The 18,946-nt window shown below is 41.9% G+C and overlaps 1 protein-coding gene across 8 annotated transcripts in view; it reads right to left on the bottom strand.

Moving 5' to 3' along the window:
* Window positions 1–18,946, bottom strand: part of ZNF532 (zinc finger protein 532) — a 108,537-nt gene that overhangs the window by 9,401 nt on the left and 80,190 nt on the right. For 6 of the 8 annotated variants that reach the window (XM_046670953.1, XM_046670950.1, XM_046670952.1 and 3 more), the window contains one exon: window positions 940–1,029. The exons of the other annotated variants lie outside the window; for them this stretch is intronic. In XM_046670953.1, coding sequence (XP_046526909.1) covers window positions 940–1,029 — 90 coding nt within the window. The remainder of the gene's footprint in view (window positions 1–939; window positions 1,030–18,946) is intronic. 8 annotated transcript variants of the gene reach the window in all.

The following is an 18,946-nucleotide window of genomic DNA, read 5'->3' on the forward strand; positions in this document are numbered from 1 at the left end:
TTTCAAATAGCACTCTTTACTAAAGAAAGAGTGAACTATTAAGCTGGCAGGGTCTGAAAAGTTTTGTAAAACTTTAGATAAAATATCAAATAAAACAAACACTTGGGAACACTTCCTAAACTTTCTCCCTAATCTCCAATTTTTGACTCCTTGATCTTCACATCCTCTAAGAAAGCAAGCACTGGCTCCTCTTACCAAATTCCTCTGCTCTGAATGCCCTAGCCATGGGCTCTGGGCTGAGCTGCATGATCTAAAATGCCTCGGAAAGCACTTGGATGGCACTTGGTGAATGTGTCTTGGAATGCATGGGCTCTCTCACAATCAGACATTTCCCATTCTGACAACCAGTCCCTTCTTGTCTCTTGGCTTGAAAGGCTCTTTCTGTGTCAGGGGATTTCGAAGAAGTCAGAGGGAGAATCGTCACAACTTCATACATCGTCTCCAGCTTCTCCTGAGATCCCCGCCTCCAGGAGGTATCTGCCTTGCACCAACATGCAAAGGGCCTCCTTAATGGGCATCACACATCCAGAAACACCCACAAGTCTAAGATTAAAGGGAGTGGAATTATTCCCAAACCATGCTGACACACACTCTTCAGCTCTATCATAACGTTCTTTATACAAAAGAAAAAACCAAACCAACTATATCATAGCAGCAATCCCCAGAATTTAACTCCTCAAACTCTGGACCCTTCCACTTGGGAATCTATTCTACAGATATACCCACATATGGCACAGTCCTGCTATAACACAACATATATATAACGTGTTTATGTACCACTGCATGATGCAAAATCAGGCAATAAAAACCACAGGGCTTCCAGCAAAAATGAAGTCAGGGGCCTAACACTCAACAAGTCCGTCAGTGACACATTTAATAAAAACAGTAGCATGGTTTTACGCATGTTAAATGGTTAAGAAATACATAGATAAAGTTTACCTTGAAAAAGACCTGCAGTTTGCCTGTGGAACTGGGCATCAGAGGGTTGTGGCTTGTTGAGTTTTTGTGAAGTGGTGGCAGGAGGGTTATCTGAAATTGGAGGGTAGGAGGGAAGTTGTAACACCAGGTGTGGACCGGTGTGACGTTACTCAACCCATGGGGAGATGAGGTCGCTGGTGGAAGTGTGAGGTGTGTGTATGAGTGTGTTTTGTGTAGGTTCCTACACAACTCCATCCACAGTCTTCTGTGCTAACCTAGTGTTTCTGAGGGATGAAATCATATGTGAGCAAACTTGGGCTTCAAGTCATGCTCCAATTGTTTCCTGATACATCTACTGCATTGGAACAAATTTGTGTTTTCAACACAGTGTTATAGCAAAACTGACTGTACAAGGTTATTCACTGCAGCACTGTGCATAACGGGAAAAGATGGGAAAAAATCTGGGTCCGTCACATAAGAATTGGTTAAATAAAGCATATGCCCTCACATACAACAATATTCTTGTCACACAGCTGTAGAAAAGAATGGAAGATCTCAATGCACTGATGTGAAAAGAACTATAATACATATGGTATGCAGAAAGAACGGGTGCAGAAAATAATATTAATAAGCTGCGTTAGAAAGATGTAAAAATGAGAACCATCTATGACGATACCTGCACAGAGAAACTTCAAGATACATAAGAAACTTAGTGATTATGGGGCCCAAGGGTAGCAATGTGGCTTTTCATTGTATTGCTTCATAATGTTGGGATTTCTGAACCGTGTGAATATAGTACACATCAAAAAAATTTTTTTCTGTTGCCTCAAAAAAATTCTAAGTCAGCTTTACTGAGGTATAATTTACAAAACGTAAGATTTGCTCTTTTTAATGTATAGTTTTATGAGCTTTGACAAATGCTTACAGTTGACTAACTGCCACTACAATCAAGACACAGAACGGTTCCATCATGCCCTAAAATCCCCACGAGCCCCTTTATAATCAAGCCCGCTTCCTAAACCCAGCTCGTGGCAACCTGATCTGTTTTCCACCCTCTAGTTTTGCTCTTTCTAGTTGTCATAGAAAGGGAGCTATATGGCATAGTAGGGAGTTTTCTGAGGCTGGCTCTTTCACTCGGCCTGACAGCCGTGCAGTTCCTCCACGCTGCCCTGTGGCCCGGCAGGCCACCCCTTTCGCTGCCGAGTAGTAGTCTGCGCTATGGATATACTCCAGTTTACCCACTTAGCAGGCGGAGGACATCTAGGTTGTTTCCAGTTTTTGAAAATTATGAATTTTAAAGCCACTATAAACAATCACATATAGGTTTTGGTGTAAAGATACGATCTTATTTCTCTTGAGTAAGTACCCAGGAATGGGATTACTAAGTGATATAGTAAATTAATTAAGAAACTGTCAAACTGTTTTCCAGAACGGCTATACTTTGCATTTTCATCATCAACGGATATGAGTTCTTAATTGCTCTGCAACCTCCCCAGCACATTGTATTACCATTTTATTGTAGCCATTCTAAAGGGTGGCTAGTGGTCTTTCACTGTGGTTTTAATTTGCATTTCTCTAATGACTAACGATATTAAGGTAAAAAATTTTCAATTAGCAGATAAAACACCTACTTATACAGTGTACCTCTTCCTCCAAAGAAAAAGTCTGAACTCTAAAAGTTTTTGTTGTTTTTGTTTTGCTGAGGAAGATGAGCCCTGACCTAACATCTGTGCCAATCTTCCTCCACTTTATATGTAGGTTGCTGCCACAGCACGGCTGACGAGTGGTATAGGCTCACACCCGGGATCCAAACCCACAAACCCAGGCCACCGAAGTGGAGCGCACAAACTTAACCATTATGCCACGGGGCTGGCCCCAAGTTTTTGGCATTTTATTTTTATTTCAGGACACATTTCACTTCCCTGTAAGCTCCCCAAAAATAGAAGCTGTGAATCTTTCATCTCTATATTCCTGGCATTCAGCATACAGAAAATACTGAGTAAATATTTATTGTGTGAATGAATAAAGGAAAGAATAACTGAATACACAATGATCTACTGGAAAAATATGAGCAAGTTCTACAAAGTAATCACAGAGTAACAAATTTAGAATAAAGTGCTGGACACAGAGCACGCATTGCTTGTTTTGGAAGAAGGCTGAGACACGAGCCTGTTTAAATACTGATAGGAGCCTGTAAAAATGAACATGCTGAGGACAGAGGCGAGCAATGAGCCAGTGAGCAGGGAGGCACTCTGAGGGGAGGAAGAACAAGGCTTCCTGCGGGGTGGAGATAAGGCCCCCTCCAGAGACAGGTGCAATGCTTAGTACGGTCAGCAGCGGGTGGGTGAGGAAGGGACCAGGAAATCGAAGGAATTCCTGCCCGGCAGCTTCCATTTCAAAGTGAAATATATATGGTACATCTAGATGCTACCGCCTTCATTTCTTCTGCAGCCTTTTCTTTCTTTAATTGTTTCCAATTATAAAAGTAACAAATGCTCATTACAAAATAAAAGAGAAATTAAAGACTACTTCTAATCTCACCAATTGAAGTAACCAGAGTCAACTTCCAGCTATACAGCCTTCCCATTTCTTTTCTGAATATACATATTTATGTGTATTTAGAAGAGTGAATCTATATTCTACATATTGATTTCGAACATGATGTACTTTCACTTGTAAAACGCACAGCTACGCGTATCTTGATGGTTCTACATTCTTCTTAATACACCATACTATTCTATTGTATAAGTGGACCGTAATTTAACTATCTTCTATTAATGATTTAGATTGTTTCAACTTTTCAGTAATTACAGACAAAAATTTTTGTAGTCAACCAATTATTTCCTTTGTATAAATTCCTGAAAGTAGTCTTTGTAGTTTAGAAATTGCCAAAAATGTTAAGGTTCTTTGACACTTCTTGCCAAACTGTCCTCACAAAGGACACCACAGATCTAAATGGGTGCCGATTCAAGAGTCTTCAACCCTGGATTATCGCTCTTCAACTTTGCCAACGTGATAGGTAAAATACTACGCTGCACTTCATTTTGTTTTTCCTCAATGCTCAGTGATGTTGGACATCGATCCACACATTCCTGAGCCATTTGCGTTTCCCCAGGGAACTGCCCAATCACATCCCTTCTGCAGTGTTCTACGGATGAGGGCAGGGGAGAATGGTAGGTAAGACCAGAGAGCAGACTAGAGGGTCTTGTAGGCCACGGTGGGGGCTCTGGATCGTCCATGAGCACAGCGGCAGGACACTCCAGGGTGTGAGCAGAGGAGTTAAGATGATCGGCATATTTCAGATGGGGCATTCTGGCTGCCAAGTGTGGAAGCAGGGAACCAAGGCAAAGGCTGTCTGTAATGATCCAGGGGACAGATTACATGCCCCGGGCTTGGAAAGTAAAGGTGATGATAAATGGCTAGATTTGGTATATATCTCAAAGGAAGAGAGCCAGCAGGATTTGTGGATGGACTGAATGTGGGTGACAAAGGAGAGAAAAGGAGGGGTTAAGTATCACTCCAAATTCTTTGGACTGGGCACCTGGTAGAATAGTTCCCAGTCACTAACTGGGAAAGTAGGGAAGAAGCAGGTTTAGGAAAGGAGAGGAATCAAGAGGTAGGTTTTGGCTATATTAAATTCGAGAAGCTCACTGGAGATCTAAGTAGAGCTGCTAAATAGCTAGTTAGATTCAAGTCTGGAACTCAGGGGAGAGGGCCAGACCAGATATATAAACCTGCGAGTCATTAGGATCTAGATGGCTTTTAAAGTCATTGGCCTGGATGAGAACCTCCTGAGAATAAATGAACACATCAACATTTACAGGCTAGAAAGATGGGAAAGACAGAAGAGCTATCAGTGAGGCAGGATGAGAACCAAGAGAAAATAGTATCCTGGAAGCCTAGCAAAAGAAAGCACTAAGAAGGACCTAGCAGACAAGTGCTTCAGACAGGTCAAGTAAGACGACAACTGAGAAAGCCAAGACCCCTGGGCTTGATGACATGGAAGTCACCAGGGAGCTCGACAAGAGTGGTTTCCGTGGAGTGGTAAGACAAAAGCCTAAATGGGAGGAGAAAAGCGGGGGGTACAAGGCTGGAAAATGGTTTCAGGGAGATTTGTTGTAAAGGGAGGCAGAGAAAAAAGGTAGTAGAGGAAGCAGGGTTAGGCAGGTTGTTTTGTTACCCTAAGAGGTACTGTGGCAGCTTTATGATTTTGAGAACGATCTGGGAAAAGCTAAGGTGCAGGAGAGAGGGGACAAGTATTGTTGTGACATCCTCCAGTGGCCAAGAAGGGACTGGACAGAGCTATAAACGGAGGGACAGAGAGTTACCCCTTGTAATGGGAGAGGACAGTGTATATGTGTTCAGAAGCAAAGGGGTTTTCATCTCACCATCTCTCCTTATGTGTAAGGCAAGGTCCAAACTTCTTGGCTTTTGAGACTGCCCACAATCTAATCCTCAACCCATCATTTTGACTCTCTCTCCAAGGACTTTATAAACTTTCCATTCAAAGCAACTCAAACTCAAATCTTCTGAAGACAACGATACCTTCCACCCTTGTTCTGAGACAGCCTTGCCTCTCCTTGAGGCCCAATCCACCCCTCTGGGCTGCTTACCTCTCAGTTCCCCGGTGGGCCTTCCTGACCTCTCCAGCCGCCAGCCTCTCCTTTTCCACCCATATCCCACAGCTACCAGAGCAAAACATGAGAAACCCACATGTCAGTCTGTCACTCTTCTGCCTAAAACCCATCTGGTGTTCTCAGTAGCTTCAGAGAGGAGGGCCTTTGGACTTGCCTACCTCACCAATCCCAATCTCCCTTCATACCTTTTCGAGCACATCACGCTCCAGAACTACTCGTTGACAGTCACTTAGCTTGTCATGCTGGTTTCTACTGTATCCATGCTCTTCTTTCTGCTCTGTACATAGGGCGAATTCCTCTTGTGCATTCTCCGAATACCTCTGTGGGTAGTATTTCTTCTGTGAAGCCTTTCCTGGCATCTCCCAAACCCTGCCAATACCCCATGAAACAGTGGTGTTCGAATCTCTACTTCCTTGCACCTTAGACATAAATCCAATTCTTCTCTTCCATGCATCACAAGCAATTTTAATTTTTAATTCCATTATATCTTCCTGTGACCTCTTTAAAGGCTGGACTACATTTTATTATTGCTCACTCTATTCACAGGGCCTCAACAAGTACTGAGCTGAAACCTGAATTGAAAGCACCTTTCATTCAATATTTAATTATATACCATCTTGTGATTCCTCTAAGACTCTTGTTTTACACCCAGCTCATACTAGTTTTAGCTTTTAAAATATTTTTGCTTTCTTTTTCTACCCAACTGTAAACATCTGCAGGGCAAGAATTATACTTTACACTTTATTTGTACTCTCCCATAACAAGTACTATGCAATTTGATAAATGTTTATAGAATAAAAGAAAGGTGCATACAGAAGAACAAACATGGTTAAAAGTTCAACATTCCCAAGGTATGAATGGACGACCTCTTCTCAATGGCTTCAGAATTGCACATTATTCCTGTAACACACAAGTACCCAGACAAACCAAAGACTTAAAAAAAAGAAAGAAATAGCACAGATTGATAACCTGAACAGGTTTTAAAAATCTATAGTCTAATATGTCTCCTAGAAAACAAATTAGCTTTTCTGCAGAATAGAAATGTACTAAGACTACCTATAAATTATTACTCAATAAAGTTGACTTAAAAAAAAGAAATTCAGTAAAGAAATATGTAACACCATTAGCACACCTATTAAATAAATAAAAGGTATAATTTCACTCTAAGCATTCTTGAAACTTTTCACCAGGGTAAATAAAACTAACGTTTCCTAGGTATTTAAGTTTCTTCATCTATTTACGTTAGATCCGAATATAGTCAGTATGTATCCACAAAACTGGAAAGCTTTTGCTCCCTTTATATAAATACTACCTACAGTTATAGATGATAAATCATAAGAAATAAACCTGCTTACCCAAACCACCCATGCTCTCTTAGAAACTGGTCTTTTACACCAGCAAGGAGGCTTCCCCTGAAGTTTGGAATACTGTGGGTCATAAATTCTAAAGTCCTTACTGAAAAAATTTACTATCTAGGACACTAGCGAGATTTTCCAGTTCCAGTCTCACCATATCTCAGAACATACAAATAAATGAGCATTCAGAGAGCGCAGTACAGGAAACTCAATCTACATACGTGTGAAAGCACCAAGAAAAATAATTTTTAACTACTAAACCATCCAAGTTTCTACAAATTGGAACTGAGTGGTTGAGGGAAATATTTAAACACAGAGAATAAATTTAGACCGGAGGTTGGCAGACTTTTTCTGTAAAGGGCCAGACTGTAAATATTTTAGGCTTTCCAGGCCATGAAGTCACTGTTGCACCTACTCAGCTCCACCTTGTAGTTCAAAAGCCACCGTGGACAATGACACGTAAACTAAGGGGTATGGCTGTGTTATGAAACAGGTGGCTGGCCTGTGACCCCCAGTTTGCTGACCCTTATTTAGACCACTGCCTCACATGCTACAGAAAAGAGAGCCAAGTCTCAATCACTCAGAACCAAATCTATTTAACAAAGTAGGTCACCCTTCTAGGCAAAAACTAGTCGTAACTATAAAGTAAGGAGAAGGGTTTCTTTCTCATGGGACATGCTCAGCATGTCTTGAGTTCTGCCAATGCCACTGTGCCATGTCTAGATTACTGAGGTGACAACTCTGAAATGAACAGTGTTTGCAAAGACAAGTATGTGCTTGTTGCTATGCTTCTTTAAAACAACAATAAATAAAACCAGTCTCCTAACTCTCCAGTTATGAGACCATCTGGTTTGCCAATGACATCGTACAACTGAAAAAATAAGACACAGAATTGAGATAAATGCAGAATAACAAAATGCCAAACCCAGAGCAGACGGGAAAGAAACACGTCCACCCCCTGACTCTGTGCTCAGAGCCATCAGACACTCAGGCAACAGGAAAAGCAAAGTGCTGAAAGAAAGGCCAGAATCACGACGATGAAACTTAGAGATGCCTACCAGGGCGTCACGAGGTTACCACGGGCACTTGCCAGCCTGGGACCTCTGCATCTAGCCCCGCAGACCAGTGGTGACATTCAGCAGAGCTTTGGGGGTCCCGCGACAGACCCTGAACAGACCCCAGGTCTCTTCCCTCCTGCCTGCACTCCAGAAAAGGCCCTCACACAGTAAATCCTGATTCATCACTGTGCTCTCTCCTTCACAATTCACAAGGAGAAAAACACACCTGACAGGTGCTGTGGGCCGTGCGCCACTGTATTTCACTGACTCTACGACATTCAGGAATCAAAGACCACACAAGTATGAAAAAAATCTCTGCTGCCAAATTCTTCTGGGTCTGGTTCAGTTTCATCCCACTTCTTCTACATATGAGGGTTTGTCCTATCTTCTAAGCCCTCTTGGTTCCTAAAATGTATGCCTACAGATGGGCAACACGTTATTTCTCTATTATTTCTGCTCCCAGAGAATCTAGTGCTTAACAAGGGACCACTGGAAGGAATATATAGAATGTTTTCCTTCTAATTTGATTTTTAATACAACTTTTTGCCTTTTTCTTCTTTTTTTTGCCAAGGAAGGTTTGCCCTGTGCTAACATCTGTTGCCAATCTTCCTCTTGTCGTATGTGAACCACCACCACAGCATGGCCACTGACAGAGGAGTGGTGTAGGTCTGTGCCCGGGAACCGAACCTGGGCTGCCAAAGTAGAGCACGCTGAACTTAACCACTAGCTCACCAGGGCTGGCCCTTTGTAATTAAAAAACAATCTAAATAGGACAGGGGTTGCTGTGAAAGATTTTTCCCTACAATCACTATTCTATAAAAGAAAAGGACAAGTATTACTACAGAATAAAAAATTAAAATATACTGTCTGAAGACCTAAGTAGAATCTAAGATTATTTCCACAAATCAAAAGAAAAAAAGGAACTAGTTATTCCTTTTAAAGATAATCACTGTTTTTATGTTGTTATCAGATGATCTGTAGGAAATCTGTAGATCACTCTAAGAAGTAATGAGCAAGCACAAATATCAAAAACGCTAACATTAAAATTGACTGATGACGGCTTATTTTCTCCTTCATCCCATGTCATCTATTAGCTTTCCCAGCTGCCTCAATAAACCATGTTAACAAGGCACTGCTGGTGGGCATAAGCAACCGTCAGATCTGGGGGTGGGGCACATGGGACACGGGGCTGAGTTCCCGGGAAGCCAGTCTACACCCTGTGTGAGAACAAACGTCAGACAGCTCCTGAAAGGCTCTTCTGTGTTTCTTGTCTTGTTGGTGTTGGTTCCAGTTTTGCACTTACTTGGCTGAGTGAAGACAAAGAAAAGCTATGACTCGTGGATTCCCTCCTTCTCCCTTGAACAACCCTTCCAACTCTTTTCATTTGCAGCTCTGTGTGTAGCACATACTGGGCATTGACGTGGACTTGCTGAATTAACAAATTAAACAGAATCCTCCTCCTCACTCCAGTCTCTCCCTGGGCTCTGGCTCTTCTCCAGCCAAACAAGAGTTTGTTCTCACTCTTAACTTGGGGTGACTGCTTAAAAACCCACACCCCAACCTTGAGGCCGAGAGAAGGACTCCTGCGTTCAAAGGCGGCCTTTGGTACAGGGTTCAATTCTGAAAAATGCCCTGCAATCCTGATGTCAGGGGACATCAGTCTGGGGCAGTGGAAGCGAGAGAAGGAAAACTGCCCATCTGGGACAGAGTGCGAAGTAAGTCCCTGGCTGCAGGCAATGTTTTTAATAAGAAATGTTCTTAAGCTAGCAAGTCCCGGTACAGTCACCCAAAACAGATGGAGACGGCCCAAGTCTCGTATTTCTCCTGTCTGGCAACAGCGCCAGCCCAGCGTCAAGGGAACCTCTACCTCCCAAGCCTCGAGAGATAAACAGGAAAAGACCAGGGAGGAAGTGACTCCAAACTAACAGCAGCCCTGGTGGGCAATGCACTGCAGATGCCGGAGTGTCTGTAAACATCTTAGTCACGGGTGGTGCTAAGCACCCAGCTCTAACCAGGCGCTGTGTGCACACCTCGCAGGCAACTGACTTCTCAGAGAAGAGGACCAGACGAGCCGCACTTCAAGTGCAAGGATACAACCTGGTCTCTGGAGCGTCATGATTTTTTAGGTGATTTTCTAACACTTGTTTAAATGAGCCCACACTGATTCGCTCCCTTTTGGCCAGTAATTCTGGCCAAAGGTTTGCATCTGCCAAGTGGCCAGGTAAAACTCCAGGTGCGCTCTATGGTTACAAAAAGGAGTGAGAGTGACCGGGCACAATGAGGGTCCAGACGCCTAACTGACCGCACACCACGGAAGGCCACAGCACAGTGAAGAATTCTTTCCCCAGCACTGACTGAGCACCTGCGTTTACTCACCTGGATCTCCCTGCCCTTGAGATTACAATCTGTTGAAGAAGACAGAAAAAATAGAGAGGACGCCCGCAAGATGGGCGTTAGGATAACGGTGGTCAGAGGCGTGTAGAAGAATACAGAGGGGGTGCAGTGGGGACAGGGGCACTGCTGCTGACCAAGACTAGCTGAATCCAAATGGGAGTTAACCAGGCAAGGAGGCAAGGAAATGGACTTCCAGGCAAAGGGAGCTGAAGTGGCAAAGACAAGGAGGAATATGGTGTGTGTGAAGGGACTACAACAGCTCCATATTGCAGGAACCACAAGAAAAGGCATGGTGGAGTGGGTGTGGAGAAGGTGGGGGGAGATGGCCATGGTTTCAGGACTCCTCCTTAAACACCAGGGAGGGGCCACCCACGACAGACAGACTTGTATTGCCAAGAGAGGCACTGGCAGCTGTTTGGGGATCTACCAAAAAGCTCTACTGTCTGCTGGTGGGTCTAATCTCTCGGCTTCTCATCACATGGCAACTGATTCTGTCGGGGACCCTCCACTGGGACCGCTAGCAGCCCAGCTCTAGCCCCACCAGTCCCTAAATCCTAACAGACTTTCGGAAACAGGCCTACTGACCTGATTACTTGGACTTAACAAATTTGCCTACTACTTCATGTTATTAATTTTATTGCACGTCCCTCAATTTTGGGTTATGGAATGTGCAATAACATGTCCTGTCATACAGTATAATCAGAAAATGTGCACACCATGACAATAAATGGAGTTAATAGAGAAAGTAAGGACCTTTTCTTTAGACCAGATAACTGGGTATATATAAATATATATTTCAAATCCTTCAACCTTGTGTGTAAAAAAAAACCTCTGGTGAGTTTTCAGAAAAATGTCTCCTAAAATGGCTGCAATAGACATTGGACTAGATATAAACGTTTCACACCTAAGAGCAAATCTTCATAAGAACCTGAAAAAGATCTCTTTGGTTAAAACCAAAATTTGGACTATTTTATAGTCTTATTTGAGTCACATTTTCAAAATAACTTATTAGTCTCTCTTGAAAGGTTTTATTTTTCTTTATTTTCTGCCCCTCATGGAACAGTCACAGTAAATTGCAGAGGCGGAAATTGGTCACTCACTTCTTTGAACCTAGAGTGCCAAATCTCACAGCTCCTTATCTACACCTTTAACTTTATTTCAGTGCGCAGAACTGAGAAGGCCGGGGCTTCCCAAGTTCTTCAGGAGTCAAATATAAAACCGGCCTGCTAAAATAGTTTAACTGAAATAAATTATAAACTATTATCAAGGAAGCAATTTTTAAAGTAAATTTTTTAAATGGAAGGAAATGCCGAAGATAAAAACTTGCTGTTTTCTACCTATTTAAAAAAATATATTAACTCCTAAATTGACGTTATTCTCCACTCTCATCTTCCCGTTAGGCAGCTTTTATAAACTCTCAGCATTAAGAGCTGAATACCCTAAAAAGCTTATCCCTCAGCTGTCAACTAAATTAATTCCTTCAGAGCAGAACTTCAAGGGGCAAAGAAAGGGGAGGAACGTAGGAGGAGTGTGAGTGAGTGTGAAGGTATCATTACCTTGGGGAATCTGCCTGCCCAGGTCCCACCCGCTTCTCCACACCTCAACCGCCCACAACCAGACCATCAGACAAAACTCTGATTCTGATTATACTCTCTCCCTCGAGACACTCGGATTTAAGATAATGCCTGGAGTCAGGCAGGGGCCTCTCTCTTGTGCATTTCTCCAGATTTCTGAAACCCTCTTTCTGCAGGAAGACCCTCTGTCTCCCAGGAAGCCCACTCTTGGCTACAATCCCCTCAGCCCCCAAACACATCCCAGGCAGTCTAAGAAATACAGGCCCCTCAAAGCACCCCACGACCCCACCGGAAGATCTACGTGTTAATGACACTGCAGCGCTAATAACCAGAACTGACTCACTCCAGTAAAACATTAGTTCCCAGCTGAGGAATAAAACCGATACACTCAACATTCTTCCAAAACTACAAACACATGTTCATGCAAGGATGGTACCAACTTTAACCAAGACTGAACGCCTAAAGGAAAGTGACGATGGATGGAAAGTCATATATTCACGAACTGTTCCATATCTCCATTGAAAAATTCAACGAGGCTAAAATTAAGCAATTTTTCTAATACCAAGCTTTTCTACTCTCCAAAGAGTAGCCCTTCAGCACAGTGCTTGAGGAGTCATGGCTGGAATCTCACTTCTGCCACCTACAAGCTTAGAACCTGCAGTAATAAATTACTTAACCTTTCCCCCAAGCCTCCTTTCCGTCTGTAAAATGGGATTAGTAACAGCGTCTACCTCATGAGCCTGTTTCAGGGATAAACGAGATAATAAATAGTGCATGCCATATGGCAACCCCTTGATCCCTGTCCTCATCATTGCCATTCCACCTTCCAATTTAGCAGAATTTACTAAAATCATCAATAGATATGTATTTTAATATGCTTCGAACTAAGTTTACAACATTTTTACAAAAAAAGTTTTTCATTAAATCACATAGAAAACTTATAAAACTATATATAGTAAACTATACTAATAAAATATCTAATAGAATAAAATATACTAAAGTATAATTATAAATTTTAATTACAAATATATGAAATATAAATATATTAAAACATTATAAAATTTAACACATGAAATTATAATAAAATACAAATTATAATAATAGATTGAAGTATACTAATGAAATATCAATTTCAGTGGCCAAAATTAAAAATAAGTGTCATAAAACTAGCAATGAAGTACATTTCTAGCACAAAGCATTAATGCACAAACTCTAACTTATGTGCCTTTTAACTCTTGGATTCACATCTGATGCCAAACATAGAACCAAGTGAGAAGCCATCCTTCTCTTACAACTGGCCAGGAGTAGGGCAGAATGTGCAACCGATTTAAATACATTTCTCATAAAACCTTGAGAAATCACAAAAAGTTCTAAGTCAGAAAGATGAGAAACTGATTTTTCTTCACCTGTTGCTAGGGTAATATGATTTTGGCAGAGTTAATATCACCATAGCTAAAAGATAAGTTTTAGAAGGATAAAAATCTATTCTCTTCCTACATTGAGATTAAATAAAACACCTTTCCATATTCCCAAACGATACAGGCTTAATGAAAACAGAATGAGCTCTAACTAATGCTAAAAGAATGAAAATGAAGCCATCTGGCAAATTCACTGTGCGATCTGAACAATACTTTCATACCCCTAACTAATGGTCATCACCACGGTAAAGTAGGAAGACAAACAAAAAGGAGATGTAATATTTTATTTCACAATTTTCTCTAAAGAAGTGCCAGATTAAGGGGAAAAAATATGCCCTACCATAAATTTTATACGCATGACTAGGATCCAAGGTGGGTGGGTGCTTTAAAAAAAAAAATATACACACACACACACACACACACACACACAGGGAGAGAGAGAGAGAATATATATATAACATAAGAAACACACCGTCAAAAAGGCACGTGACAGCAGACTCACATCAAATAGCTCTGCTAATCTCTCAGACTCATCATTTCATTCTCCCATTTTCCTTTTCTGCCACTGCCCTTTCTTTTACCTACATCTCTGAGTACGTATGCTGAAGTATATTTCAGAACAGAAAACACTAAATATTAGCAAGTATTCCAAGTCTCCTGTACCCAGTACGGCAAAAGCAGGAGATAAGCTCTGTGGACTTATCTTAAAGGGTTTACAAACTTGTTGAAAACAAACATTGAGACACTCTAAAACAATTTATAATTAGGCATTAAATTATATCAGAGACTCTGGGCCCAACTGCTCCTCTCTCACTAACGCTGGACTTTCCATGAGTTGTGTCACATGTATTCCTCCCCAACAGCAATCATCAGGTGGCGATCATTAGGCGGTGTCTCGTAAACAAATGCACTTGGGGTCAGCCTTTGCTGCACCGCAGACCAGGAAAGTGTGTGCTTCAGATGAGTGAGGGCCATAGCAAGGAGGAAAGGTCCACGGCAGATCCCTGGTGACAACCAGTGTTCTCGACCCTGGCTACACACCAGAACCACCTGGGAGCTTAAAAATGCTGATGCCAGCTCCCAGCGCCAGCGGTGCCAATGAAATTGGCCTCGGGAGCACGTGTGTGCTGGGATGGTAGCTCTCTAGGTGATTCTAATTTGCAGTCACTGTGTTGGACTCACTGCTCCACTGGTAGCCACGTGACTTCTTTCTGCATGTTCTGCTTCAATCTACAAATTACATCAACTGTGAAAAGATAATGCTTTCTCTAGAGTGATGGCTGGTTTTAGGAGTGACTTCAGACCGTGACTGGATGTAAATGCCCACCTCCTGGTTGCTATGGCACCACTGCATGTATTACTACAGGTGCTTTCATTTAATTCCAGTACGAGTTGAATGGCAGCCTTTCTATTCCATCCCTTACAGGGGGACATCTGGCCACTGCCTGAATAATCCCAATGACAGGTAGGCAGGTATTTCATCTACACACTGCTCCAGCTCCCCTAGAATTAACATGCACTCGTCCTTACATGGAGGAGACAGGTATCTGAAGACAGCTCTCAAAGCTCCCGTGGACCCCAGACCCTCACCATGCTGCTTATCCTCCTCTGAGTGCTAGGATGTCAATATCCATCTTAAATCGGTGCAATAAGAACCTGAGCACATCATTTCAGATTCAGGAGCCACTGTTCTGTGTGTGATAAACATTACTTGTCATCCCCCCTCTTTGGGGCACACTGAAGAAAACACTTCAATTGTGTTTGGTCACATGACTTGCTGTGGCCGATGACATACATGGAAGGACACCAGCGGAAGGACAGCTGCCCTAGGGAACTGCTCAAACCCGTAACAAACTCTGCACATGCAAGAAATACACTTTTACTGTATAAATAAATGGGCTTTAGGGGATTTCACTGCCACAAAGGGTAAACCAGTAATGCTCAAAGTGTAGACTTGTAAGAAATGCAAGTTATCAGGTTGATCCTAGAGCCACTGAATGAGAAACTGTGGGTGGGGCCCAGCATGAGTATTTTAACAAGCCCCCAGGAGGTTCTGATGCACACCACACTCAAGTTTTGAGAACCACTAACTAGATACGGTTCCCAATCAAAGGGCCTTAGCTTCCTTGATGTGAGTGCTATCTTGGGAGCCGTAAAGAAGGATGGGTTGTATTAAGATAGTCAATACAGCCGGCCTGTGTTCCACATAAGGAAGCTACAGCCTACCTGCCCCACATACGTGTGCACTTGATTTTTTAAAACCTAAATGAAAAGCTCTGCACTTACTAAGATTTACCTTGTAAAATCCCTCCCAGCTTCTTTCCCTATAATCAAGTCATTGATATAGAAATGTTGGGTAAAATCTGATCCAAAATGGAAGCTTTCTCTCCGACACAGCAATGAGCCCCAAGTCAGCTATAAAATCAGTATTTCACCCAGGACCTTTTGTGCTATCCTGTACAAAACAGTATTAGCAGAGAGAGTCTGTCAAAAGTCATGCTGAAACCCAGTCACTCTATCTGTGGTGTTATTCTACCCACCGCCAAGTACCCTGCGAACAAAAGAAAATCAGACTTACGTGGAATCCGCTGTTCTTAGCTTTCACTAAGTTCTTCTTCCTATTGCTCAGAACCAAGTTACTCAACAATCTGTTCTCTGAAATAGGCCTAAGAAGGTCAGAATAACATTACCTGACTGAAATTTTCACAGTCTACCCAACTTTCTCCTTTTAGACAAGTAGAATATTGGGTCGCACCTCATTTTCCAGGATTAATATACCTGCAAGCTCCTTTAGCCCCATGTAAAGACGGAAAGGGAACTTATTTACACGAGCTAGACCCTTTCTTAGGGACTTGCCCTCTTTCTTGGGCATCCATTCCCCCTTAGTGATGTTGGTTTCACTTTCCTTGGAGAAGTAAAATAGGAGCTGAGTATTTTCGCTTTCTCTTGGTCAACTGTAAACATTACGCAGTACATAATTTTCCTGAAAACACCTGCCTGTGCGTATCCTTTTCCTTCATATTTTGGAAAACATCTCCTGAATATTCCCTGCAAAAACTGGATAGATTTCACAAGCTTTGGCTTATTCTAATCCCAAAAGCATGTAATAAAAAATATATTAATTGCCAAATACATCATTACCTCACACTAGATAACTGAGAAGCCACTTTGAGCCTTGTTGCTTTTTTCCACCCACATTCTATTTTCCCAATTAAAGTTTCCCATGCTAAGTCATAATCAAAATACATATACAGAGAGTCTCTTAAAAATATACGTTTTCTATCATTCTCAATAAAAGGAATCAGACACCTTGGAGAAACGGCTAATTGCAGGTCTGGGGGCAGGGAAAATACAAGATGACCCAGGAGCAAAGTGTGACACCAGAAAGCAAGGAAGTGCTCAAAAATGGGGTATGTTGAAAGGAAACAAGCATCCACTTAAAGGGGCTCCCAAAGGCCAAATCTAGGACAAATTGAGCAAAAAAATGAATAACAATAGTCATGGGTTCTAACTCACTGGATAAATATTCATAAGTCCATTTAACTCTAAATAAAAAACTGAGCTCATCCTTACAATGAGTTCCAATTAATAAATGTAAAAGAAGTAAGGGAAGCAGAAAGTCACCATTAAGCAAATACTACAGTAATAACTGTTGCAGGCAAGAGTAAAGAACGGATGTTCAAATTGGTGGGTAAAATTGTGATGAGAAGTAGGATCATTTGCAGTCTCAAAGCATCTCCCCACAAGACACAGTTACAAAGGGAAAATAGCAATCCACAGTGGAGAAACCTGGCAGACGCCACCTCAACCAAGTATTCCAGGTTAACATCACCAAGAAGGAGTCACGTTAACATCATGTACCTCCTGATATGATGCACTGGGAAGGGCATAACATCTCTTCTGTGATATCCCTACCAAAAATGAATAACCTGAATCGAATCATGAGGAAACCTCAGACAAATCCTAACTGCAGGACATTCTACCAAATAACCAATAATCTTCAAAAGCGTTAACATCACGAAAGACAAAGACTGGGAAACTGTCATACAGATTGGAGGAGACTAAGAAGGCATGACAAGTGAATGCAAAGTGGGATCCTAGATTGAGTGTGAGACTAGAAAAGGGACATTAGTGGGACAACCGGTTAAATTATTCTAAAGGCCGAAGATCTGTTAATAGTACTGTATCACTGTTAATGCCCCAGTTTTGACCACGCCCCATGGTTATGTAAGATGTCCACATTACGAAGTAGGGTGGAGGGTATATATAACTCCACACTATTTCTCCAATTTTTCTGTAAGTCTAAAATCACTTCAAAATGAAAATGAAAAATACATATTCATATGTTGTGACTTATGATGTCTATATAACAAGAACCTTTTATTTTGGTGAGCTTTTTTAAAGCAAAATTTAATTTTTAAAACTCTAGGACACAGAGAGGAAACAGAGACCAATGTCTGCTATGTACTGTGCTATATACACAGCCTCTTATTTAATGTTCAAAAGAACCCAACTGGTGAACATTATTATTATTTCCATTCTAAACCTAAGTAAAATAAAGCTGGAAGGTTATTCCTCACAAAGCCACACTGCTAGTAGGTGATGGTACCAAAATTCAAACCCAGGTCTGCCAGGCTCCAAAACCCCAGGCTTCTCCCAACTTGTAGACAGGAACTGGACCACATCTATACCCAGGAAGAATCTCAAAAGGTCTTGTAGGGTTCGTCTGGATGGCATTTGAGCTCCATAATTAAGTAAAATCTTCTCTGCTTTATGATCTTTCTGTATAAAAAGTTCAGTAATGATTTCTTGATGTGTAGGAATATCAGGCAGCAAACGAGCAAATGACTACAAACAATTATCACAGATCACCTTGTAGTTCTCAAGATTTGAACAAGTACAGGCAACTTTTACTTTTTTATTTACCATCAGATCACATAACTGCAGAACGTCTGATCTGTAAGAATGACCTCAGGTATTATCTTGCCGAGGGGATCCTAATTTGAGGTTCATGGATAACCCCTAGAGCAACCAAGGAAGAACGTCAGGAGGTGGGTGACTCCTACAATCGTATATAAAAGTCTGTGTATTTGTCTGTCTGTCTAGGGAAGGGCTCATAGCTCGCAGGAGATCATCAGCTTAACGATACTGACAAGCTCATCTTCCTGACTTCACGGTTGAGAACATGGAGACTGGGAAGGTAAAAGGATTCCTGTGGTCAGAAAACTATTTAACGCCCGAACCTAGACTTCAGCCCCTATGTATTCAGGACTCACAAGGGCCCTTTCCGTAAGTGCCAGTGACGATCTGAGGAGACCTGCTCCAATCGGTGACTCCAAAGACACCGTGCAGGGCACAGTGCTACACACCATGGGAGATAAAATAACCCACAGACACAGAACCTATCCTCGAAGAGTGTGTGATTTCAAAGGACAGCCAGAACCTGCTCATCACAGAGCAGTGACACCAACTTCAGGAAGTGATCAATTTTTTACCGGTTTCTTTGTACAGAATATCTGTAACAACCACTTTTTAAAATACGGCTGCTTTAACTATTTTTAAAATACGGCTGCTTTAACTATTTTTAAAATA

The sequence above is a fragment of the Equus quagga genome, chromosome 9 (genome assembly GCF_021613505.1).
Source record: "Equus quagga isolate Etosha38 chromosome 9, UCLA_HA_Equagga_1.0, whole genome shotgun sequence".
NCBI classification, from domain to species: Eukaryota; Metazoa; Chordata; class Mammalia; order Perissodactyla; family Equidae; genus Equus; species Equus quagga.